Source organism: Esox lucius, chromosome 5 (assembly GCF_011004845.1).
Source record: "Esox lucius isolate fEsoLuc1 chromosome 5, fEsoLuc1.pri, whole genome shotgun sequence".
NCBI classification, from domain to species: Eukaryota; Metazoa; Chordata; class Actinopteri; order Esociformes; family Esocidae; genus Esox; species Esox lucius.
In genome coordinates, this window is record NC_047573.1 from 23,469,274 (window position 1) to 23,495,918 (window position 26,645).

Sequence of the window (26,645 nt, forward strand, 5' to 3'; positions counted from 1 at the left end):
ATGTAAGGGGTGAACTTTTGTGAGATAATGTATATTTCTTAATTACTATAAAGACGTCACGTGCCATGTCACAAGAATTTCATTGTTCAGAATGACACATGTTATTCGGTGCATACTTTTTTGTTCAGCCTCTTACATGTCTGGCAGCTCATAAATAAATCTGTTTTTAGCACTAAAACGCTTTGTGAAATACTGTTACACCAAAAATGTAGGAGTCCTAAAGTTAGGATTGACACACCAATTTTTTTAAGAGTTACTCCTAAATCAGCAACATGTGAGCTATTTTTAGCCTTAAGGTGTTTTGTGTGTAAGTGAGCAGTGTCGTTTAAAAATCAGAAAGTCTTGATAAGCCCTATTTGGAGGAAACAAGCCTACCTGCGGGTAAATAAGTTGTTTCCGGATTTTTTTTCCAAAATGGTCTGCCTGTGAAATCTGAACATTGTGTAGTAACGCATCTTAACTGGGTCATTCTACAAAATGGTGGCATTTTGAAAAGCCAATTTAAAAAACAAACTAAAGCTGGTTCTCCTGCTGTCCCTGTTTTGTCCCTTTCATCTTTCAATTTAACAAGATGACCAGTCCCTGGCCACGAGAAGCATTCACACAGCATGGACCTGCAACCACACGTTATGGTAAGGATGGTGTCTTGAGCAGGATTAAGTTGACATCACACAGTGCTTTGAGTTTTGGCCAAAAAGGCCCCATGGTGCCTCACGTCAGAAAAACGCACCACAAAAGTGCCCTCTTGGATGCCCCTATTGTAGATAAAACATGATAAAGTGTTCTCTACAGTGTCCCAGTGCGCAAGAAAGTGTGATTAAGTGCTCTCTAAGGTGCCCCAATGTGCAAAAAACATGATGCAGTGCGCTAATGGTCACCCTTCCAATGGAGAAATTGTGATGCAGTGCCCTCTAGAGTGCCACTATTTGTGGGGAAATGTGGTTAAGTGCCCTACAAGGTGCTCCTATGTGCAAAAACATGATGAAGTGCCCTCTGGGTACCCTTTTGTTTTTTAAGCTGTATACCATGTTATACAATATGCAAGAGGATGCCTTGCTAGGTAGCTTGCTTAGCCATTTCTATGTTAACTGGTGGACTTGATCCAACTCTAACTCAAAGTGTAGTAATATCTTTACCATTTATCTACTCTGATTCCACCACCCTGACTATCTCCTTACCCTATGCTCCTCATTATACAGTTAAAGTTGGAGGTTTATATATACCTTAGCCAAATACATTTAAAATCAGTTGTTCACAATTCCTGCCATTTAATCCTAGTAAGAATTACCAGTCTTAGGCCAGTTAGGATTACCACTTTATTTTAAGAATGTGAAATGTCAGAATAGTAGGAAGAATGATTTATTTCAGCTTACATTATATTTCATCCCATTCCCAGTGGGTCAGAAGTCTACATACACTCAATTTGTATTTGGTAGCATTGCCTAAACTTTAGTCAAACCTTTCAGGTAGTCTTCTACAAGCTTCCCAGAATAAACTGAGTGATTTTTGGCCTAATCCTCCTGACAGAATTGGTGTGACTGAGTCAGGTTTGTAGGCGTCCTTGCTAGCACATACCTTTTCAGCTCCGCCCAAACATTTTCTATAGGTTTGAGGTCAGGGCTTTGTGATGGCCACTCAAATACCTTGACTTAGTGGTCCTTAAGCCATTTTGCCACAACTTAGGATGTTTGCTTGGGATCATTGTCCATTTGGAAGATCCATTTGCGACCAAGCTTTAACTTCCTGACTGATGTCTTGAGATGTTACTTCAAAATATCCTCATAATTTTCCTTACTCATGATACCAACTATTTTGTAAAGTGCACCAGTCCCTCCAGCAGCACAGCACCTCACAACGTCTCAGTTCCAAGGTGTTACGCTGCTATACTATTGTGCTGGGGGATATGAGGAATGCACTTTCTAACTTTTCTCAGTCTCCTCCAGTTTTAAACTTTCGGAGGACATGAGGTCCTGGTCCACACCTGCGGAGTACCTGGTTTGGGGGGCCCGTTGCTGTCCCTGTCCTTGTCCACCTGGTCATACTTTTGACCTAGTCTAAAATCAAATAGACTCTGGATTTAGCCCAGATAATTTATTATTCCAATTGGACTCTTAATATCTCACCCGGCACAGCCAGAAGAGGACTGGTCACCCCTCTGAGCCTGGGTCCTCTCTAGGTTTCTTCCTAAAATTCGGCCTTCTTAGGGAGTTTTTCCTAGCCACTGAAATTCAACACTACTGTTGTTTGCTCCTTGGGGTTTAAGGCCGGGTGTCTCTGTAAAGCACTTTGTGACAACTTCTGTTGTAAAAAGGGCTTTATAAATAAATGTGATTGATTGAACATGACGCTGCCACCCCCATGCTTCACGGTATGGATGGTAATCTTAGGCTTGCAAGCCTCCCCCTTTTTCCTCCAACTATAACAATGGTCATTATGGCCAGTTACATTTTTGTTAAATGTGACCAAAACATTTTCAAGAAAGTACAATCTTTGTCCTCATGTGTAGTTGGAACCCGCAGTCATGGAGGTTTTGGAGCAGTGGCTTCTTCCTTTCTTAGCGGCCTTTAAGGTCCTTTGCTGTTCTTGTGGGATTGATTTGCACTTTTCACACCAAAGTACGTTCATCTCCAGGAGACAGAATGCATCTCCTTCCCGAGTGGTACGACAGCTGCGTGGTCCCATGGTGTTTTATACTTGTGTACTTTTGTTTGTACAGATAAACATGCTCCTTCAGGCATTTGGAATTTGCTCCAAAGGATGCAAATTTTCTGAGGTCTTAGCTGATTTATATTGAGTTTTTCATGATGTCAAGCAAAGTGACTTTGAAGGTAGGCCTTGAAATGCATCCAAAGGTACACCTCCAATTGAATCAAATTATGTAAATTAGCCTACAGCATAGTTAACTTATGTCAACTTCTGACCCACTGAAATAGTGATATAGTGAATTATAGGTGAAAATGTCTATAAACAGTTGTTGGAAAATGTACTTGGGTCATGCACAAAGTGTCCTAACCGACTTGCCAAAACTATAGTTGGTGGTCAAAAAGTGGTCTAAACATTAATTTCAATTACTTCAACCTAAGTATGTAAACCTCCAACTTCAACTGGGCAGCTCATTCTCTGTGACATGTGACAGTGATGTGTGTGAAAATCAGTCACATAATAAAACAATTTAAATCTTAACCAGGGTTTGGAACTGTTTCACCATTATTGCATCACAGATTTCTGTGCGCTGGTGCCCCACCACATGCAGCTGGTGCCCTTTTAACTTTTCGCCTCTGCCCCTCAGACAGCCGGAGTCCACCACTGTCTCAACCTACCACAAAATCTTTTTCCACATCACAGCTGGGTCTCATACTTTCTGACAGTACTTAGAGCAACAGCTTCTTTCTTAAACCTAGTTTAATGCAGGCCAGTTTTATAAAGAGTATTGCACTTGATTGACCAGTACATCATTAATGCTCTCCTGGCAACTGAAACCCATCTACTAAAAGTATTGTTTAAATGTTATTTTATGGTAATAGTGTAATGCAATTGAGTGGAAGCTATTCTATTTTAAATTATTCAAAATGTTCAATATTTTAAGTACTCAAATTAATATTTATAATGCATTTCATTTTTTTTTTATAATACAATGTCAACTGTAAGTATGTCTATCTCACTAATCCTGACCATATTAACATGCCAATTAAATGTTGCTAACAATGTTGTACTATGCATTGCTTAATATTTATGATAACAGTTAAATAAAACCCCCAAAAGCATTTGGTCATTCTGACACTGAAGATAGGGACAGTAAAGCCATCATTTTCTGCAAGACAATTACATTCCATGTTTTACCTGCACTTCAGATAACCAAATATTTAGTAAAACATCCATCTATATAGTTAAAACAATGTATAGATTTTTACACTTCCATAAAGTACAACACATCAATAGTTTCTTCCTCCAATTACAATACTGCTACATTTCTTGGTCTTAAGATTTTTAATATGAAAGATTTTCAAAAAAAATACATACAATCTGTTCAAAAAGTAAAAAACTAAATTATAACATTAGCAAAATCACAATTAAGACCAATCACCTAATCATCTTGCAAAGCACAGCTAAGGACAATTCTACAGTATATATTTTACTATAACACAGCTAAAACAGCAATACCATTAGCAACCACGGATTAGCATTTTTTACTAAAATATCTGAATGCCTAAGCTTTACTGTCTTGCGGCTCTCCCTCTGCGGGGCTTACTCAGCGGTTCCATAGCTTGTTCAATGTCAATTTCCTGAGACAAAACCTTTCCTTTTTTGAGCGCTTTACCTCTTCCTTTTGTAGCTGCCACAACTTTAGCTTCGGAGTCCGTCTCTGGCACTTTCTCTGTGACAGTAATGCTAGGAGCCTCATCAACAGCTGCAAGTGTATACTTTGCTCCCCGTCTTGTTTTCTTGACAGGCTCCTTAGAAATTGCTTTATCTGAGAGATCTGCCTCTTCAGTTTTTGTATTTCTTCCTGTATTTCTTTTATTTACAGGCTTTGAAATTGGATCGGTTGTTTCAGCAGAAGTCTCCAAATACTCTGTAGCACTAGCTCTTGCCCTTTTTGATTGTGTTGGTTTTGTGGTTTCCTCTTCAACCTCAGCATACATTTTCGCCCTTCTTCCTCGCACCGTTTTTACAACCTGCTGTTCCTCAACCGATTTAGGTTGTTCTTCAAAATGAAGGGGAGCACCAACATTCCGTCTGGATTTTTTCTGGTTTGGAAGAGGGGTGATCTCATAAGTCACGTCCAAATTTGTTTTCCAATTAACTGATTTTGGGGTATTTTTTGGGACATTAACAGAACTTTCCTGGTCAAAGGTTTCCAAAGTCGCCATTCCCCTTTTCTGGGCTTTTCCTTGTTCTTTTTTAACCACAACAGCCATGACCTCAGTATCTGTTACCTCAGCCTCTGATGGATTATGGTCAGCCACAACTGTAACATCATCCACAGAGACTGTAGATTTAGCTAGCCTTCTTCCTCTTTTGAGAGGCTCTGTTGGAACTTTTGTAGCAGTGCTCACCTTTGTGAAATCAGCTGCTCCTCTGCGTGCCCTCTTGGCAGGTACTTCATCCTTCACAACTGCTCTTGCCTTCCTTGCCTGTCCTGGTTTAACAGGAACCTCCAATTGTTCTCCACTCTCTGGTTTACCATCAACTTCAGTTTGTTCAGGAATGTGGACCTCCTGCCTTAGAATGCTCTCAACTTCTGTAACTTCATTAACTTTCTCCTGTTTTCCCTTTCTCCCTCTTTTAGGTTTCTCTGTAGGCAGAGCAGAAGTTTCCTCTGGAGCCTTTTTATCTACTGGAGGGACAACACTCTCTGGGTCCTGTTTAGTCCTTCTTCCTCCCCTTTTGGGTTTCTCAACCGGCACCACAGTGGTCTGCTCCTCAGCTTCTACTTGAACAATACCAGCCTCAACAGCTTGCTCCTCAACAGGCTCAACTTGGTCTAGAGAGGCCTGCTTTGCCTTTCTTCCTCCCCTTTTGGGTTTCTCAACCAGAGCCACAGTGGTCTGCTCCTCAGCTTCTACTTGAACAGTTACAGCCTCAATAGCTTGCTCCTCAATAGGCTCAACTTGGTCTAGAGAGGCCTGCTTTGCCTTTCTTCCTCCCCTTTTGGGTTTCTCAACCGGAGCCACAGTGGTCTGCTCCTCAGCTTCTACTTGAACAGGTCCAGCCTCAACAGCTTGCTCCTCAACAGGCTCAACTTGGTCTAGAGAGGCCTGCTTTGCCTTTCTTCCACCCCTTTTGGGTTTCTCAACCGGAGCCACAGTGGTCTGCTCCTCAGCTTCTACGTGAACAGGTCCAGCCTCAACAGTTTGCTCCTCAACAGGCTCAACTTGGTCTAGAGAGGCCTGCTTTGCCTTTCTTCCACCCCTTTTGGGTTTCTCAACCGGAGCCACAGTGGTCTGCTCCTCAGCTTCTACGTGAACAGGTCCAGCCTCAACAGCTTGCTCCTCAACAGGCTCAACTTGGTCTAGAGAGGCCTGCTTTGCCTTTCTGCCTCCCCTTTTGGGTTTCTCAACCAGAGCCACAGTGGTCTGCTCCTCAGCTTCTACTTGAACAGGTCCAGCCTCAACAGCCTGCTCCTCAACAGGCTTAACTTGGTCTAGAGAGGCCTGCTTTGCCTTTCTTCCTCCCCTTTTGGGTTTCTCAACCGAAGCCACAGTGGTCTGCTCCTCAGCTTCTACTTGAACAGTTACAGCCTCAACAGCTTGCTCCTCAACAGGCTTAACTTGGTCTAGAGAGGCCTGCTTTGCCTTTCTTCCTCCCCTTTTGGGTTTCTCAACCGGAGCCACAGTGGTCTGCTCCTCAGCTTCTACTTGAACAGTTACAGCCTCAACAGCTTGCTCCTCAACAGGCTTAACTTGGTCTAGAGAGGCCTGCTTTGCCTTTCTTCCACCCCTTTTGGGGTTCTCAACTGGAGCCACAGTGGTCTGCTCTTGGGTCACATCCTGTTCAATGGAAGTTTCAACACTCACAGACTCCACTTGTTCTACAGACTCTTGGTTAGTCTTTTTCCTTCTTTCCTTCCTTGAAACTGTTTCCATGAAGTCCAGATCCAGTTTGGAATTTCCTCCTCTTGCCTGTGATTTCACAACAGGAACATTAGCAGGTCGGTCCTTGGACCCAACCACCTCAATTGGAGAAATTTCTAGAACCTCTGTTTCAAATGAATCTGGTTTAGGCCATCTACCTCGCTTCGATTTAACCACTGGCATCTGGGCTTCAACCTTTTCAGGGACATGAACAGTCACAGCGTCCAGGGTGCTCTCAAACACAGTTTCTACTTGTTCTACAGAAGCCTGTTTGGCATTTCGTCCTCTTCTGGATTTCTGCACAGGGACATCAGAAGGAGGCTGCTGATCCTCAATTGGTGTCATTTCCAAACACTTAACTTCAACTGCATTCTCTTGTGTATCCGCTTGCTCTACAGAAGCTTGTTTGACATTTCTTCCTCTCTTAGGCTGTATAGCAGGAACTGATTGAGCATCAATATTTTCCTGGACATCAACAGCATTGACAGTTTCCACAGGTGCATCAACACTTGCTTGAAGTGGCTCAGTCACCTCAGTATTCTTGCTTTTTTTACTTTTTGCTGGAACAGGAGTAGCAGTCATTTTGCTTCCTAGAGTTTCTGGCACAGCTGCCTCTGCAGGAGCAGCCACTGGTCCAAGCACTTCAGCTGAAACAGGATTTTCCATCTTCTCAACTGCATCTAGAGATGCTTGTTCTTCTATTAACTCAGCAGGTGCATCAGCAGGCTCCCCTACCTTGTCTACTCCAGCAGGTTCTTTGCTTAGCACCACTTTTGTCAAGGCAACTGAAGAAATAGTTTTGTGAATCTAAAAAAGAAAAAAATAGAAGTTTAAGTAAGCTGCACATAAAATGGAACTGAATGATGCATCTAGGGCTGTCACAATTATTACATAATTGTCTGATCGCGATCATTTGAGTTAGATCGCAATTATTTGTATGACAACGATAATTTGGCAAAATATTCATGTTTAAATTCTAAATAAAGGAGTTTTACACCGATGTTAGAAACGTCTCAACAAATAGAATGCAAATTATATACGTTTCAATCAAGCGTGCCGCACAAGCCCTGAAAAGTGAAGCCAAAACGTCTCGATCGCCCCCTGGTGAGTGGTCCCAGTATAGGTCATAAACCCCGCCCTCCCCATGTTATTCAATGGGACGCGAGACCAACTAAACAATTAAATTACCCTTCAAATATATTTTTTCCGAAGCTGGTTTCTGTCATTTACTGTAGTTTGTATCACGCTAATGTAAATTCAAGAGTTTGTTTTTAAAATAAGTTTGTTTTTAGTTAGTTATTTAATGCTCTAAAAACGGTGGTGTGACGTCGTGATTCACAGCTGTGATTGACAGCTATCTGAGCCGAGGAACCACTGAATCTTCGGAGGACTGAGGAGATTGGAACTTTACATTTAATCTCTAAATTTCTATAATTAATATAATTTCACACGGACATAATGGGTTGTTCTGCAGTACATTGTGCTAACCGATCTGGCATTTCCAATCGATCTTTGAATTTTTTTCGGTAAGTTAAATTTATAAGCTATTTAATTAGTAAATAAATGTAATGGGCTAGCTAACGTTAGCTAAAAGACAACAAGCCTCGTTAATAGCCATGTTAATAGCTAGCAGGTGATCGTTAGCTAGAAGTTACCAATTATTTTTGTATTAGGCCTATTCTAAATTAAGGTTAAACATGATGTAAGTTAGGCTATAACATATCGTCTAGGTTTAACAAGCAACGGTTGTACTGTACTTGGACTTGCGATTGATTACGGTATGCGCATTCTGCGAGGGAGATTGAGGGCGGGGCACAGGGGTGGGGCCGTTGATTTCGCGGCTTTACTTCCTTCTCGCTACTGCGCATAACTACTGCGCAGAACTGGTCCCAAGATCGCTATCTGCGCAGACGCAAGTCCAAGATGTCAGCGTCGTATCAGGACACTGGTGGCTTCATTTTTCACCAATGGAAAAGAGCGAAAGGGCGTCGTCCATTATATATACAGTCTATGGTTTCAATCAGTTAGGATGTCTTGCCAAGGGGTGCAGAAAAAGCATTTGACAGCTCTACAGGTTATAGTTGCAGATCATTTACTGGAAGTAATTTGATTCTTAATTGCAGTATGTTTTAACCCTAGAATTGTTTTTAAAAATTTCGCAACATTACATAAATTCGCAACATTAGACAAACACGTTGCAGTTGCCCATTTGTTGTATCAAATCTGATTGACAATAAAACCACAAGTGTGTAATTTTTTTAAAACTAATATTGTAAATTGAATGGTCCTTTCCAGAATACAACTGCACGGCTCTGGGCGCATTTTGGTTTTAAGCTAAATCAAGAAATGTGATCAAAAATAAAAACACCACAAACTCCAGATCACCAGGTGTATTATTGCAATATTATTAGCCTTACACTATAATTGTGGTATAAAATTTACAATATAGACAATTCAATCATTAAATGACAATTAATTGTCCACTAAAATGTCAATTGTGACAGCCCTAGATGCGTCCCATAGAAAAATAAGCCATTAGACATCAAACATTAAGTTCTAGAAGATCTTAGACGTGCCCCAAACATCTCTTTTCAAGCGCCTATGACCGAGTGCTTAAACTTAAATCACACTGTTTAGCCTTACAGTATTTATAGCTTCCTCATGGAATCTACCCTACTACAAGTAAGTAGTGTTTAGTATATAGTAAGCTAGTATTGGGACCGATAGGGACTTACTACCTCATCATAAAATTGCATCTCAACATTCATTTAGTTGCGCATTAAAATCACACCAAGCAAGACCCCATTAAGCATTGTGTTAAAGGGATAGAATTTGTCTTGTCTCCATGACAAAACTAAGTAAAACTTCTGATTGCTATGTTATAATACACAAAGTACACATTCCTCCGTATTTTATGGCCAAGGGTTGGGGATTAACGTGCTCACCACTGCCGCAGTAACTGTTCAAGGTGAATATAAAAGATGAAATAGGTAACTTACTTTCTAGCTAGCAAATAATAATTTTTGTTTACTGTATATACACTAACTCTTTCCAAACAAACGTGTGGATTGATACAATTGTGAACAAAACTGACTGGTTAACACAGGAAGAATGTGTTTATTGGAAATGAGAATTATATAGTGAAAATACTTTATTTTGATAAAGTTTGAATACAACAGCGTCATGTTCTTTGAAGTAAACAACACTATTTGTCTTAGTTGATTTTTTTTTATAGGTCGTTTTTCGCTTACAGTGCAGCTATGCGATAAAGGTACGTACACCCATTAATTTGTACGATGTTAATTACTGACTGAGACAGAGCTGAATAATAATTGTTTAAAAAAAAAATGTTTGAATGAACCATCCCTTTAAACTGACTAACGTTTCTAATAGAATTTACTTCCACCACAAATAGCATCTATGAAATATATGGCTTTTGCCACTGGCAGTTTTAATTGCTTACAAGCCAGGCATACTAGTATCTTACTACTTGAATAAGAATTGAGCAATCGCTAGCTAGACTGAAGACGAACTTTACACTGCTAAAGCCATTTCATGGCACAGCAATGTTCATTTTTTCCTTCATGAGTGAATGACATCAACATTGGTGACGTTAACTGACGTTTCCATCAATTGAAAAGATAGAGTCACTTATTTTACTGCGCATGGGGTTGTGGTCTATATCACACCAAAAAGCATGCACGGATACATACTTCTGGTAACTTCTTCCATAGTATTTTAAGCGTTCTATTGTTTGGGACAAATGTTCTCAAAAGTTTTTCCTGGGTCAAAATCAAGCTAAGGTGGTACCCCAATACCTGTTACCCTGCACTCCACCGGATGCCCCTCTGTGATATACTTTATATAATATCTGGCTACACAGTTAAAAAAACAAACATTATAATGTTACATCTGCCCTGTTGTCCATGTCCACTTGAGCATCTAATGCACACTAATGTCCTCCCAAATAGCAACCTAAATGCCACCAATAAACCTACATGTTTGTTTTATTTTAAACATATGTAGGCATGTTTATTAGAGGACCTAGGAATCACTTAAAGATATTAAATCATTCATTCAGCTTTATAATTAATCAGTCAATATAACTTGTCTATTATAATTGTTATACTATGTTCTTGTTAATCTGACAATATTAAAAACACATCAGGGGCCGTATTCACAAAACATGTTATTTTACCACAAGGAGGACTCCTAAACACCAAGCTGCTAATATCAACTTTTACTAAGGAATGGGGCAAAGTCTTACGCTAAGAGAAAGGGCAGGGTTGACCTGGTTGCTATGGATGATGTTGTATTCCACAAGCAAGCTTAATTATTATGCCCACAGTGATTGGCTGACAGGGGTGGGGTCTCATTTAGCGAATTCATCATAGCAATACAGTAGAACGGTGTCATTTTGCCATATTGAAATAAAGATTAAAATTAAAATGTTGGCTAAGTGTCACTGATTAAACAAAACCAAGAATGACATACTGACTAGTGAAGAAATGTTCAGCTAATGGTCAGTCTTTTACTTATCTGGCAGCTCGTAAATGAAATGAGTGTTCATCTTTTTATGGTGCAATTGTGTCCCATCTATACCCCAACTACACCAGGTGGTCCAGCTATGGTCATGAAGTAACTTTGTTTCTTTGTAGTTGGCAAAAGAGGAAAATAATTTTTTTCGGACGATATGGGGTCTGGAGAGGGCATTCATTTGATGTAATATTCAAAATGACAGATATACGTGATTCATCTGTGCAGCATAGCTGCATTTTCCCTGTGGCCACGTAGTTGTAACAACCTTGATATTCGGTGTTACTGGGTTGTTTCTGTTTGCTGTTAAAGTGACTGCATCAATGACTAACTCAACTATGATCATAATACCCTCGCGATTAAGTCAATACCTTCTTAAAAGCGGTTTCTAAAAGGTTAACCTGATTACGAGGGATTGCCGGGAGCCGCCTTTATGATCGTTTGTGATTTGGTTTTAGTGACTTGAGTGCTCTTGACTACTTTTCAAATTTAAGAGCTGGTGTTTGCACAAAAACGCTTTGTGAAATACTCATAGGCCAAAAATTCAGGAGTCCTAAAGTTAGGAATGACACACCCATTCTTTTAAGAGTTACTCCTGAATCAGCAAGTTAGGAGCTAATTTCAGCCTTAAGATGTTTTGTGAATACAGGCCCACCACTGTATATATAAATAACAGCCTTGTCGCATTGTTTTTTTCTCCATCCTTGTCTTGACGCCAGATCCTTTATCCCCCCCTTTCAACATCCTTCAGCTGTACTTGGCTACACTGCTAGTGTTGTTCCTGTGTATTTCATATAGGCAATTTATATTATTAGTGACTTAAATATGTTAATTGTTTATGATTCTATAGAACTCTTCTCAGCTCAACAGTTCAGTATTATACATTGTTTAGTCTAATATTTTTAGATACCGGATTTTTGAATTCCATGAGCTGTAAGCCATAATCATCAAGATTGAAACAAAAAAAAGTATTGAAATGTTATACTTTGTGCATTGAATCTAGAATATATGAAGGGGTCAATTTTTGATTTGAATTATGGGATAAAAAATGTACTTTTCCACAGTATATCTTTTTTGGACATGTACCTGTAATGTCTTTCGGGACAGTAGCCTACATACAGTGGATATAAAAAGTCTACACACCCTTGTGAAAATGCCAGGTTTGTGATGTAAACGAATGAGACAAATAGATCATGTCAGAACCATAATTTGAATAATTCAATTGAAAAACAAACTGAAATCTTCGTGGGGGAAAATGAAATAAAAAAAAAAAAAATAATTTAAAAAGTGTGCAAACCCTCCTATATCTAGGGATGTGACTGTATTCAGGATTGACCAATCACATTCAAACTCATGTTAAATAGAATTCATTACACACCGGTCATCATTTAAAGTAGCTCTGATTAATCACAAATAAAGTTCAGCTGTTCTAGGAGGATTTTCCTGACATTTTCTTTTTGCATCTCAGAGCAAAAGCCATGGTCTGCAGAGAGCATCCAAAGCATCAGAGGGATCTCATTGTTGAAAAATATCAGTCAGGAGAAATAGCAGTAGGTATACCATGGAACACAGCGAAGACAATCATCATCAAGTGGAGAAAATATGGCACAACAGAGACATTACCAAGAACTGGACATCCCTCCAAAATAGATGAAAAGACGAGAACAAAATTGGTCAGGGAAGCTTCCAAGAGGCCTACAGCAACATTAAAGGAACTGCAGGAACTTCTGGTAAGTACTGGCTGTGTGCTACATTTGACGACAATCTCCTGTATTCTTCATATAAATGGGCTATGGGGTAGGGTGACAAGACGGAAGCCTTTTCTTACAAAAAACATCCAAACCTGGCTGAAGTTTGCAAAAACAAATACCTAGTCCCCCAAAAGCACATGGGAAAATGTGTTATGGTCTGATGAAACCAAAGTTGAACTTTTTGGCCATAATTCCAAAAGGTATGTTTGGCGCAAAAACAACACTGCACATCACCCAAAGAACACCATAGCCACAGTGAAGCATGGTGGTGGCAGCATCATGCTTTGGGGCTGTTTTTCTTCAGCTGGAACCGGGGCCTTAGTCAGGGTGGAGGGAATAATGACCAGTTCCCAATACCAGGCAATTTTGGCACAAAACCTTCAGGCATCCGTTAAACAGCTGAAGATGAAGTTCACCTTTCAGCACGACAACAACCCAAAGCACACATCCAAATCCACAAAATCATGGCTTCACCAGAAGACGATTAACGTTTTCGAATGGCCCAGCCAGAGCCTAGACCTGAATCCAATTGAACATCTGTGGGGTGATGAAGAGGGCTGTGCAGAGGAGATGTCCTCGCAATCTGACAGATTTGTAGCGCTTTTGCAAAGAGTGGGCAAATATTGCCACGTCAAGATGTGCCATGCTAATAGACTCCCACCCAAAAAGACTGTAGAAGCACCTTTTCATTTTATTACAGCACTCAAAATATTAGTTTAAGGGTGTGCACACTTTTTTCTTTTTCTCTCAAAGATTTCAGTTTTTCCAATTGGATTGTTCACATTAAAGGTGGGAAAAGGTCTGACATGATTTATCTTTGTCTCATTCTTTTACATCACAAGAACCTGGCATTTTAACAGGGGCGTGTAGACTTTATATCCACTGTACATTAATCTAATCATCTTTTCACCAGTCATCTTTGTCTCGTGAACCCAACTGAAAAAAAATCTGATTCTGCTAGAAGTTGTCCGAAATGTGAAATATTGTGGATTGGATATATTTTAAGAGTTAGTTTTCTTTTACATCCAAGCCTGTCAAAATGTCAGTAAAACCTATGATCCACTTGTTTTTCCGATGTTACACAACCTGCAATGTCAAGACCAGTGAGGTCCTGAATGTAAGGATGCCAGACCATTGACTGTAAACCGTGAAATCAGCAACTCCACAAAAACTTTCACTTTTTTAAATTAACCCTAACTCTAACCCTAACCCTAACCCGCCCAAGCCCATTGAAAATGGCCCAATTTAGGGGAAACACTGGCAGCACCGCCAATATGAAAAACATATTTCCTCCTACAATCACATTCGCTGCAGTATTTCACTGGTAGGCTATTTAGTTAATGAGCATAAAATAGTTTTACAATGCCGGCACAGAGGCAGTGTGAGATTGTGAAACCGGCCACCTTTGATTTTTATATGGATTAAAATCCAATCGGCGGTACATACCAAACTGGCTTTTGCATACTGTTACAAACCTAATTATGGGTAAATAAGATACCCAAAAGATTAGTAGCGTATGTAAACACAAGACATTATAAAAATACAATACAGAGCAAGGTTTGACATTACCTCATTTTCCTCACTGTGGAAGTAATTATCTGCATCACCAGAAATGTCTTCAACAGGTTGAGCAAAGGGTTTGGGGCTCTTCAGGAGATCCTTTACACCATCTAAGCTTTCTTCCGGAGCAGTCTTGGGTCCTCTAGGAGTTTTCAGCAGTTTCCCTCTTAGGTCTTCAATAGGTACAGCAATCTGTTTTGGTGTCTTCATGATTCGCTTCAATCCGGTGAGAAATTGTGGTTGCTCAGGCTTCTTCTGTTTAGGAGTTTTTAACAGTTTCCCTCTGAGGTCTTCAATGGGTTCTGTTTTCTGTCGAGGGGTCTTCATGATTCTCTTCACTCCAGTGAGACATTCAGGTTGCTGGGGCTTCTTCTGTTGAGGGGTAGAAATCTTGGTCTTTGTTTCTGGCTGCTCTTTTTCTGATTCTTCAGAAGATATCTCTAAGGATGGATTTTCATTTGATGTAGAACAAGAGTCATCAGCTGCCTCCTGAATGTCATTGGCAGTGATGAAACTGGATTCTTGATCATCTAGGAGTCTGATGACTGCATCACTGTTGTACACTCCCCGTTTAGCAGTAGAAACAACAAGTGGTGATACCACCATTTCACCTGTGAAGATAGAGTCAACAGGTATGTAAGATTCATCCATGAAGTGATACAGATGTAAAAATCATCATCATCATCATCATCATCATCCAAATGCACCCAAACAGACATTGGCCCTCATTCATGAAAACTCCTCAGAAAAGATCAGATTCAAACTTTGGGAGAGACTTAAGATCATCTCTAAGTGTGATTCATAAAACTCACAACTGTTCAAACTGAGCATATATGTCATTGCAGATTGATAAAATCGGATAAAGCCGTGGACGCGAGAACGCACTGCACCTGTCCTTATTTACATATGACACACCCATAATATATGCGGGTGTGGTGATCAGCAACCTATGAATTGATAAATTTTAACATAAATTATCCCTGCTTAGACTGCTGCCCCTGCGACCCGGCCCCGGATAAGCGGAAGATGATGGATGGAACATAAATTATAGTCTGGAACAACTAATTGAGTCCAATCACTCTAACCCTAAGGTTTTTTCTGTCATTCAATCAGTTTCAAATCCATCTGTTAAATTGCCTGTTGCCTCAGATGCTCTATGTGAAGACTTCCAGAAATTTCTTATTAACAAAATCACTAAATTAAGGCTTAGTATTTGCCCTAAATTAACTCTCCCCCCTATTATGTTGTTTATCTCCTGTGTTTGGGAGGCTTTTGATTCAATTAACCTCCAGACACTGAAGGATGTGAGCGCCAACCTCACACCTTCATTTTGCCCAAATGATATCATTCAGCCGAGATTTTTTTAATTAATCATCAACTCGGTGGGTCCAGGTATGGGTCCAGGTACTGGATCCTTCTGTTTAAAAAAAATTACTGGCCAATCTCAGTTTTACCTTTTATTTCCAAGTTATTGGAGAAAATCGTGTTGGATCAAGTCCAACACTTCTTGTCAAATAACTGTATATATGAGGTTTTTCAATCTGGGTTTAGGCCAGCCCACAGCACTGAGTCCACTCTCCTGCGAGTGCTAAACGACATTTATATCTCTACGGACTCTGGAGACACTGTGGTTCTAGTTCTCTTAGCTCTTTCGGCGGCTTTTGACACCGTTGACCACCCTACTCTGTTAGCTAGACTGGAGACATGGGTGGGCATAAAAGGCTCTGTTTTGTCATGATTCCAGTCTTACCTTTCTGACAGAAAGTTTTTAGTAAAGATGGGCAACTTCTGCTCCATGGCACCTCTGAGCTGTGGTCTTCCACAGGGCTCCATTTTGGCTCCCTCTCTATTTTCTCACTACATCCTACCGCTGGGTGCAATATTTAGGAAACACTGTATCATTTCACTTTTATGCGGACAACACTCAAATTTACATTCCAATCAAGCGAAACAATCCTGCAGCATTAAACGTTCTTCTGCTATGCTTAGAGGAGGTGAAGGCATGGCTGGCTCAAAATTCTCTCTCTAAAGTATGATAAGACCGAGGTCATTGTTTTCAGCCTGAGTGAGAGGTCCCAGTGTACAAGCCCAGACTTAAATCTACAGGAGTGCGGAACTTAGGTGTTCTTGTTAACAAGTCCTTAAAGTTTGATAAACATCTCACCTGTAATCAGTTCCAGTTTCTACCAACTTTGTTTACTATCTAAAATCAAAGGCTTCCTCACTCCAATAACTCTGGAAATAGCGGTTCATGCTTTCATCACGTGTCGGCTGGATTATTGCAACTCACTATATTGCGGTATATCAGATTCTCAAATTTCCCGTCTTCAGTTAGTCCAAAATGCTGCGGCCAGACTCATCCTTAATTGTTGCAAATATGATCATCTCTCCTATCCTCAGATCTTTACACTGGCTACCAGTTCGGCAGAGAATAGATTTTAAAATCCTCCTCTTTGTCTATAAATCTTTACACAACATAGCTCCGGTTTATCTCTCTGAACTTATTCATCCGTACATTCCGTCCAGAAGTCTCAGATCCCATGACCAGGCGTTGCTGGTAGTCCCTCGTGTCAGACTAAAGCGTAGAGGGGAGCGTACTTTTGCGGTGGCAGGGCCTCGTCTGTGGAACACCCTGCCTCTAGAGATCACAACGGCTCCCAACCTCTCTGCTTTTAAGTCTTTGGTTAAAACATAACCGTTCTCGTTAGCATATTGATTACTTTTCTTGGGCTATGTTTCCCATTTTACATTTGTGTCTTTGTTTTAAAGTGAATCTTAGTTTAGATGTTCTGTGTTTATGGGTTGTTTTGCTGCTTTTATTTTCTTATGCTTGTTCTGTAAAGCACTTTGGTCTGTCTAGCGGCAGTTTAAATGTGCTATATAAATGCCATCCAAAGCAAAAATCTATTTTGGATGCATTTGCCAGTAATCCAATTTTTCTCAAGTTACCATCCCAGAGCTGTACGAGAAATGCAAGGCACAAGTTGAAAAAGAGCTGTCACAAGTGGAATATTACACAGCAACAACAGACAGACAACAGAGCCCTACACAAGTCTGACCGTACACTTTATTAATGAGGGCTTCCACCTGAAAAGTCGCTGTTTGCAAACTGCATTTTCCCAGAGGATCATAAAAGTGAGAACATCGCAACAGGGATGAGAGAAGCTTTAGCTGATTGGGGCCAAGATTAGTCATCTAGTCTGTATAACAACAGACAATGCCGTGAACATGGTGAAGGCTGCCGCCCTGAACAAGTGGACCAGATTGCAGTGCTTTGGCCACAGACTGTAGTTGGTAAGTTATGCCTAATTGCGCATTCAATTTTACTTCTGTTGCTATTGCCTTACTATTACGGTTACATATTACTTAGAAACTGGTTCTGAAATAACCATTTCTGAGTTTCATACATTTTTATTGTAGAGGATGGGGCTGGGGAAGAATGAAGGATACATACTGTCAGGTTGATCGAAAAAGGTCTTTCTGAAGACATCCTGTATTTTTTCATATTGCAATATATACGTGCAACCCTAATTTTCATAGTACGTACCCGTGCATGCTTTTTGGATCAGGATAGACAAAAACTTTTCTTGGCTACAACCTTCAGAAGTTACCTAATAGTACGCCTAAACTGAAACTTCACGGTTATGCAATATTGTGACACTATACCGACACTCTGCAAATGTATAGCTTTGTGGCGTAGTGCTTAACCTTTTCACGCGTGAGTTTCAAATATTCCTTACCGACCCCCCAGCGTGAGTTTTTTTGCACGTGACTTCAGTACTCTGCAGCATTTGAACTCATGCCAGCATTTGAACAGTCACCTTGCTAGGTAAGGAACACTACATGCATTGCATTGCAAGCTTCTCTCGTTGACTCGAATTCTAAGAGCTGCAAAAGTTGGTTGATTTATTACTGTAGCTAGCTAGAAAACGTCAGCTAACCGCTAGCAAACGTCAGCTGCCCGCTAGCTAACAAATCGTGACCAGTTATTCAGTGCAGTGAAAATGAATAAACTATATAAAATGCATACAACGTGGAACGTAACTTCTAGAAAGTTTTTGCAATGGTTTTGATCGGTAGTAGTCGCTAATATAATTCGTTTTTGTGCATTAGTGTTGGCTGTCTGTTGGTACGTAACTAACACTTCTTGTCCCGATTTGAATGCTTTCTACCTGGTTAATATCATAGTATGGTCTTGAAACAATTACAATCAGGAAATAAAGTTATAAACACTGTTTGAGCTAAATGTGAGTAAATAATAGCGCGGTTTTACCAGCCATTGTTACGTTACTTGTAGCTAGGTATGCTAATGGTACGTTCTAAACATGACGTTCTAATCACACCGGTGTGATCGTACGCTCCAGGGACCACTCTAGATTGATCACACCAGTGTGATCGTATGCGCCAAAGGGTTAAAGACACAGCCTCTCACTTGGGAGACCCAGGTTCGAAACCAGTAAAGAAACAACATTTATCACTTAATTGCGACCTGGCTGAACTAGGCTTGCCTGGTTATAATTATAATTGTGGTTGTTGTCAATTACACAGTATTACAAAATGCATTCATTAAAGTGAATTTGACTGGCAAAACTGCTTTGAACGTTATACATTTTTGGTCACAAACATGGTCAGTCATTGAAGGCGCGGTGGCAGTGGTAGCCGTTATTCCTGGTAATGTACTCGTATGAGAGTGCACGGACCAAAGCTTTGTGAGCAGCATCTAAGTCACGACGAGCAAGCACATTCTTACCGCTGCTGCCGTACAGAATCTTTTTCGAACACGCTGTAGAAGCAAGCACCCAGCTCCCTCAGTTTGTGGCACCAAGTGCTGAATAGCTTTCCATCTCCAACGTTTTCCTCTATCCATGCCCAGCGCCATTTGTTTTTAACCCTTTTCTCGATTAAAGCTGTATTTCCGCAAGGTTTAATAAACTTTGCCTCCATTTTTTGCCGCGTTCCCGGGTTACCACACTGCACTCAAACACCACAAAGACCTGCCCTACTTTGCCTCTGATTGGCTGTAACTCATTGATCGGCCTCATGCCATTGGTAAGTGGAACTACAATGATTGGTTAAACCCAGTGGATCCAAAACAAATCCCATGTGAAGATTTTAATTAAAAAAAATAGAAATAAAAATATATAGTTATACCCTGGAAATCCAGCTCCAGGCCGAAGTACTTGCGAATCAAGCATGACCTTATTTTTTGACGTTGGTTTACACAGTCTCCGACCAGATGTAAGTTTGATCGTAAGGAAACAACCGAGATAATATTGATGAATACCAGCTGATCATTTTAAGATCAAATTTGATCTCACATACGTTTCATGAATGAGGGACATTAGTTCCAGACTTACCTCAATGCAACACTTTCAGACAGGTTCAGAAAAGTATAAAATCTAATTAATTGCAGGGCATGACATTTTTAGTGAACAGAATTTGTATCCCCTTCTTTTTCCAAAATGTAAGTGCACATAATTTTGCAAATTACCACTTGGATTCAGCAGTTGTTAAAACCATAACATGGTGTCTTTTTTCCTTCACTGTAGTGTAGTTATTTATGTACTAGAAGTGTATGTCTAACATACTGTATTTGGCTGCATCTGTACTAATAAATAGTGAACAACAAAAATAAAAATTCCCCACAATAGATAATTCACACTTCAATCCCTTACCAGTCTCCTCTGGGGTATCCATCACTGATGACTCAATCATAGATGCAGACTGGGCTGTCTGGGGCGTTATGAGGGTACTTTGAACATTGGCCACAGAATTCCTCTGCCTTGCAGGGGTCTTGAAAATTTCAGCAACCCCTGAAACCCCAAAACTGTGTTTTACCCCTCCTGCTTTACTTAGGCACAATGATTGCAACTCCTTTAGACACTACTGTATGAGAAATGTGCTAATAAAATATTGGGGACAGGAAATATTACCTGAAAAGTCCTCATCCATTTTCATGTTCCTTTTCTGCAGTGCAATGTTATAGACAAGCCTTGGGGCAGTCCCAGCTGGCTGGCCACCATGCAGCTTGTGAGCCTTTCCCACAACAATCGTCATAGGGGAATCTGCATGACCAGTGCTGGCATGTCCTAAGAGACTCTTCACAGGTGTCTAAAATAAAGATATATCATCAAGTTACATATGAAAATATCAAGTTAGTTAATGAAGCCACTGAAAAATAAATCAACGCTTACATTTGGTGCACAGGCAGTTTCATTTGAAATTAATGAACATACGGTTATAGCGTTGCATGTCCTATCTATGCATACCTTGGGTTTTGGTACAACAGCCTTCTTCTTAGTCACTCGGATTTCAGTTGTTTTCTTAGTTGGGATAACAGCTTGGGTCTTGGTCTGACCGAACTTTACAATATCGGCCCAGGAGTTCACAACTTGAATCAACAAAAATGACAGTTTGCATCAAATAAATGGCAGATTAACAGAAATTAATCACACCCTAAAGTATACTAAAAAATGTATACCTTTCATAGAGGCCCGAGAGAGACCACTTCTTCTACGAATGACTTGTAGGGCACTCTTTGTTGTGGTTTTTGGGGTTGCCTTCATACTCTTTCTCCTCAGGGGAACACGTGGGGTGACGGTGACAGAGGTCTGAGGGAGAGTGTCCTGGTCTGTAGTGGGTGATGGGGTGCTAATGCGGGACACTGAGAAACGGCCTTGAATGGTGGGTGTTGTTTTTGCTGACGGCAAACTCACAGGGGTCATGCTAACCGTGGCTGTTTGAGACTCTTTTAATGGAGTTTTTCTTTGATTGGGAGATGGAGACCTCACAGCGGTTTTACTGTTCTTTTCTTTACCTGGAGAAGGAGTTTTAGCTTTTGGTGACTTCTTGGCAGGGGAGGGAGTCCTGGGGGATGCTTTTGGTGACTTCTTGGCAGGCGAGGGAGTCTTGGGGGATTCTTTTGGTGACTTCTTGGCAGGCGAAGGAGTCTTGGGGGATGCTTTTGGTGACTTCTTGACAGGCGTGGGTGTCTTGGGGGATGCTTTTGGTGACTTCTTGGCAGGCGTGGGTGTCTTGGGGGATGCTTTTGGTGACTTCTTGGCAGGTGAGGGATTCTTGGGGGATGCTTTTGGTGACTTCTTGGAAGGTGAGGGATTCTTGGGGGATGCTTGTTCATGCTTCTATAAAATATTCAGGTGACAGTCAGGTAAATCAGCAATACCAAATTAATGTGAAATGAGGCACACGTCAGCATGCAAACAAGCTACAATACACTTAAAACATACCTTCATCAGACCAATTACAGACGCTCTCCTGAGAAGTGACTGTTTTTTCTTGAGAACACACAAGCTGCGACGGCCAGGAGTGGCTCCTTTACGTAATGGGGAGTCAGGAGGCAGATGTTTATCGAACAGTTCTGGCTCCAAATGACCTCCGAATGACACCCTTTTCCTCTTGCTCATTGGAACTGGCATTTCTGGTGTAAGGTCGCCACTCTTTCGTCTCTTACCAGACAACTGTTCAACTGAGATAAAAAAAAAATATAAAACAATTAAGAATATTTTACAATGAAACTAGACTCATAAGGCTGAAAAGTCCAGTACCCCCCTCCCCATCACTGGAAGTAGGCTACTAATTATTGAGTCACCTAAATGTTTGCATAGAAATTGTGCCTGTTATACTAAAACCATCAGTAATTATCACCTTTTGTGGGTGTGGTTGCCTCTAGTTCACAAAGTACATCCGGGGCTTGAAGCTTTTTCCCAGAAGATCGTGGTGAGGTCCTCGGAGAGCAGGTAGACTCTGTCGTAACTGCCATGGAAATCTCGCTCACTAGGGTACGGTCATTGTTTGGAGTGACACTGTTAACGGGTTCTACCTTAGTTAGTGAAGACTTGATGGGAGTGGCTTCCTTGCTCCTCCTTCTAGTCTGAGTATTCTGGGTTTCTGCTGTCAGACACTCAGAAATCTGCTCAACCACTTCACTAGCAGTGACCCTTTGGGGGGTTGTTGGACGACTTTTCCTCTGGGACACAGGGGTGGGTGTTTTATGCTGTGAAGAACCCCTTTTACTTTTGGGAGTTTCTTGGCTAGATGGAATCAGTTGGAGGATATCTTCATTTGGCAACTTTCCCTCAACTTCCTCAACTTTGAGGGAATTTTCCTTTGTCTGAGATGATTTTGGAGTCACTGCAGCATCAGCAGATGACACATTAGCATCAATCTTCTTGGGAGTGGAAATGACAGATACCCCATTCACTTTATTGGGTGAGTGGAGTTTTGTTGAGTAGAGCCTGGAAGCATATGGTTCTGGTGCTTTCTTTGGAGTTTTGGAATCCAAGTCTTGTTTAAACATTTCATACAGCTCACCAAAGGGGGAATTTTGATTTTTCTGTTCAAGAATTCCTTCCCCTTTGGGTTTGATCTCAGATTTGGTTCCATCTTTTGTGCTGGTATCCCTCGCTTGGGTTTCATGTAAAATCTGTGATAAAGAGAGACAACTTAAACCCATTAAGTAGGTGATTCATGTGGTAGATTACCATGAGGCATATCACGCTTCAAGCCTCTACTTTTAGTAACGCAAATAATACCTGAGGAGTTGCACTGCTGCTAGCAATAGATGATCGTCTCTTCTTTGGAGTGGGTGCTGGAGGATATTCAAACCTAAAAAAGCAAACCAATAAAATCAATTTCAATAGTACATGTTCAATTAATAAATAGTAGAAGTACTTGTTCAATTATGACATTCTGCTCATCCAAATATAAACTCACATTAGAGTAGAGGCAGAATAAACAAATATATTGTCTGCCAATTGTTACTGTTAACTGACAAAACGCACAAACCTGAAAGAACGGTCAATAATTGTGATTAGATCTCCGTGTTTTAAGCGTTCAGACTGCTGAAAAACCTCCCCATTTACACGGGTCGGGTTCACTGAACTCAAATTGGTTAAAATAACCTGTAAGGAAAAAAGTCAGTCTTTCAATTCTTGCATTAGACACTAAATGTGAATTACTTATGGAAGGCAGCAATAATTTTGATAGTTACCTCTTTATTTTCATTCAACTCAATCCTACAATGCTCTTTAGAGACCTGAGGAAGTTGAATTCGAATGTCACAGTCTGGTTTCCTGTAAAAATTATAAAAAAGTAAGACCATGAATATACTGTAGAATTGTTTCCCCACAGTGGTCTAGATAGTAATGCCAATAAAACATTTATATTGGCCAATGCAAGCACACCATTTCATCACATATATAGTCTGTACATTTAAAAGGGCATTTTACCCAAGCGGACCTTAAGTATCGATCATATTTAAGAGATTTCTAGTGAGATACCTTTCACACAAAATTGTCCAGCAGGAGCATAGGATTGGGATTTGTGTAATAAACAAATCATTAAATAAGAATGTGTACTGAAGGACTTGCAATATCTGAAAAAATTATGTAGTCAGTTTTTTTCCACTTTCCAATGCCTCCAACAATTCCCCCTTTCTAAAAGACTACCACTCTGGTGGCACGGCTCAACAGTGCGACAATTTCACTAGAAATTACAGTGAAGAAAGTTAAGTATTCGCTCATACGTCCTACATGTTTTTATTCTGATGTAATTGAATCAATGAAATTGCCTGCCGTTATGTTCTCTCTCCAGGTATTCGTTATTAGTTGATAGGAATCCTAAAAATGACACCTAAACCAGGAAACACTTTTTTTTAAAGTAGCAGCTCTGATACCAAAAAACTCTGGAGACTAAAGCAATAGACAGTTGTGTGAGTTTTCAGCTCTGTTAATTTCCTTAGTTCTTGTAGTTAACGGTCAGCGCTAGAGTGTTAAAACTCTACCTAAAGCATCTTAATTGTGCAGTATCGTTTGGGCCATTGAGATGATGCAGAGCAGTGTCCAAGAAAGTAATAAAATAAAAAAAATGTATTGATGAGGGTGGGACAATAAAAAGCTGGTGAAGTATATAGCATCAAAACATACAAGGAAAGCCTCTTCAAGAAGGGATCCTAATAAACACTATTAGTACCAAATAAGCAAACCTCAACCAATCTTAGTACACTTTGAGGCAATTAATAAATATGCTCAATAAAAACTATTCCCCTGAATATTTAATATTTGCACCCCAAAAGATAAGATTTTGAAATTAAAATGCATGTCACATGTTAAAAAAAAAAGTTGTCCAGAGAAAACATCATAGAAAAATAACCAGTCACTTCAGTTTATGGCTTTTTTGCAATATGTTTTAAAGATGCCGTTTTAATGGCGTTTAAGCAAATGATGTAACAAAGCAACACATCATGGAGCATAACTACAGACATGCTGTAATTCCATTAAATATTAGTTATCATTCTTACACTGTGCCTACACTTCCAGCGGTTCACAGCACAGACGGGAATTAACAGATCTTTTGAATAAACGCTGTACGATAAATTAAAGAAAACAACACATTTGGTGGATATGATTGAATGAATATATAGTGTCTGGGACAACATGTCTTGAAAAGTTATGAAATGCCTACAGTAAGTAGTTAGTGAACAAAGCTCAAGGGCCGGCGTCAATCAGCAGTAGAAAGCCCGCCTCTTTACAGATTTAAAATGGCTAGACCCTAACCGGAACAACCCAGCCGTAGCCTATTAAAAACTACATTCCAAACATGCAGCAACAGTACGTGAGTATAGAAAACGCAGTTATGCTACATTTACACAATGCCATTTTGAATATCATATCGACAGATTTAATTTCTCACCTTCCAAATAAGCATGATGCAGTCAGAGGAAACTCAGTCCCGTCTCCTCCACTCCTTTTGATTACAACAATTTTCCCGTGCAGCGGCATTTTCAATTCAACTGTACTGTACCTAAATAAAGATAAATATATTACTACGAAATCGTGTGGCAAGTGACACAATCAATGCCTAGCTATCTATGTAATTTTCCTTTTCCTACTAGTAACAGAATGGCAACATACTGTATACCATGTTATTACCAACCTAATAGATAATGCCTGTTGACAGTAAAAGTTGGATTATGTAGATAGTTAGAACAGTTAACGTATTAACTGTGGCGTTAGACAACTTAACGCATGCTCACTGAACACGCATGTGGGACCGCGCGTTGTTAGCCGGTAGCCGTTAGTGCAAAGGAATAAGTTCTTTCGAGCTTCAAAACCACATTTAAAGGTGTAATTTAAATATTCAAATGGTCAAACTTAACTTATTGATACTTATTTGGCTTTCACCTGTCAACAATTTACTGTATTGATGTTGATAGCTAGTATTCTAGCTAACGCAAAGTTAGATATTCGTTGCCTAGCTGCTAGTACTACTACTTAAAAATGTTTTATGCAGTTACCTGTTCAAAGATCCTTCAGAACATCAGGCCGTCCATAAATAACTAGCTTCAGGATAATACCGTATCCTATATTAAAATAAGACAGCGACTGACACACTCGTCAGCCTTGTTATACAATTCACCTAAACCTTCCCCTACTTTAGTTAGCTCTATTAAACTTGCCCTACGTAGCTTGCTATAACTAATGCGGCTATGATTCCGTGTTAGTGTTGGCCAAGGCGTGTTTAAGTGAACAATGTATCCTTGCGCCAAATATAAATCAACAAATACAGAAAAAGCTGCATTGTGGACTTGGTATGTTATAATACATTAGCAATTCGATTTTGGTTAATATATTCCACGTTTGACATGTTTTAGTGAGTCAAGTCTGCTTTCAAACATGAAGGACTATTTTGTTTACATGTCCGGCGGAGCAATACTTCATTTACCAACACCTAGCCATTTGAAAATGTTTGAAATTCCGCGCGAAGGCTGTCCATTGGCTGTAAGAGTAAAGGTACACACCCACATAGTAGGAGACGTAGCTACTTTGTTTTTTAGTGGCATGAAATTAGTTACACAAAGCAAACGCTTTTACGTTATTGAAACTAAATGCTAATTTGTAAACCAATCAGAACAGCCCAGTCGTTCATTTGTAAGAGAAATGTTCATTGAAAATACATTTCCATATGAAAATGCATTGGTAGTGTGCGTTTTCAAGTGCATGCCATATATGGACAGATTTCTATCAAAATGATTTAATAATAACAATAATACTTTGAACGTATATAGCACTTTTCTGGGACCCAAAGATGCTTCAGGTACAAAACAAACATCCGGGGAGAGCGACTGGACAATACACAGACAAATGTATAGAAAAGGACTCAGACATAATTCTGGATGAAGGGAAAGGGTAGGGTCTGGGGGTAG

At 40.1% G+C, this 26,645-nt stretch overlaps 1 protein-coding gene across 4 annotated transcripts; it reads right to left on the bottom strand.

The window, feature by feature from the left end:
* Nucleotides 1-3,589: 3,589 nt before the first annotated feature.
* On the bottom strand, nt 3,590-25,936 carry mki67 (marker of proliferation Ki-67). 4 transcript variants are annotated; one of them, XM_013133850.4, is made up of 14 exons: nt 25,737-25,936; nt 25,133-25,243; nt 23,433-23,514; nt 23,228-23,343; nt 22,975-23,047; nt 22,088-22,865; nt 21,670-21,908; nt 20,904-21,564; nt 20,692-20,813; nt 20,356-20,533; nt 20,098-20,235; nt 14,432-15,033; nt 6,440-7,382; nt 3,590-5,911 (listed from the first exon to the last, which is right to left on the bottom strand). In XM_013133850.4, exons 2-14 carry the CDS (start codon nt 25,219-25,221, stop codon nt 4,215-4,217), a joined length of 5,718 nt encoding a protein of 1,905 aa, XP_012989304.3. In that variant the 5' UTR covers nt 25,222-25,243; nt 25,737-25,936; the 3' UTR covers nt 3,590-4,214. The 4 variants fall into 4 exon arrangements, with proteins under 4 accessions (XP_012989304.3, XP_028975855.2, XP_019902442.3 ...); XM_029120022.2 differs by having other exon boundaries at nt 3,590-6,296; nt 6,429-7,382; XM_020046883.3 differs by having other exon boundaries at nt 3,590-7,382; nt 20,904-21,561.
* Nucleotides 25,937-26,645: the final 709 nt, after the last annotated feature.

Coding starts and splice junctions, on each gene's coding strand:
- mki67 (XM_029120021.2), bottom strand. CDS start 25,221: ATGCCGCTGCACGGGAAAATTGTTGTAATCAAAAGGAGTGGAGGAGAC. Junction 23,344..23,432: donor AGTTGAATGAAAATAAAGAG/GTAACTATCAAA, acceptor TTTTCCTTACAG/GTTATTTTAACCAATTTGAG. Junction 15,034..20,097: donor GGATACCCCAGAGGAGACTG/GTAAGGGATTGA, acceptor CTATCTTCACAG/GTGAAATGGTGGTATCACCA.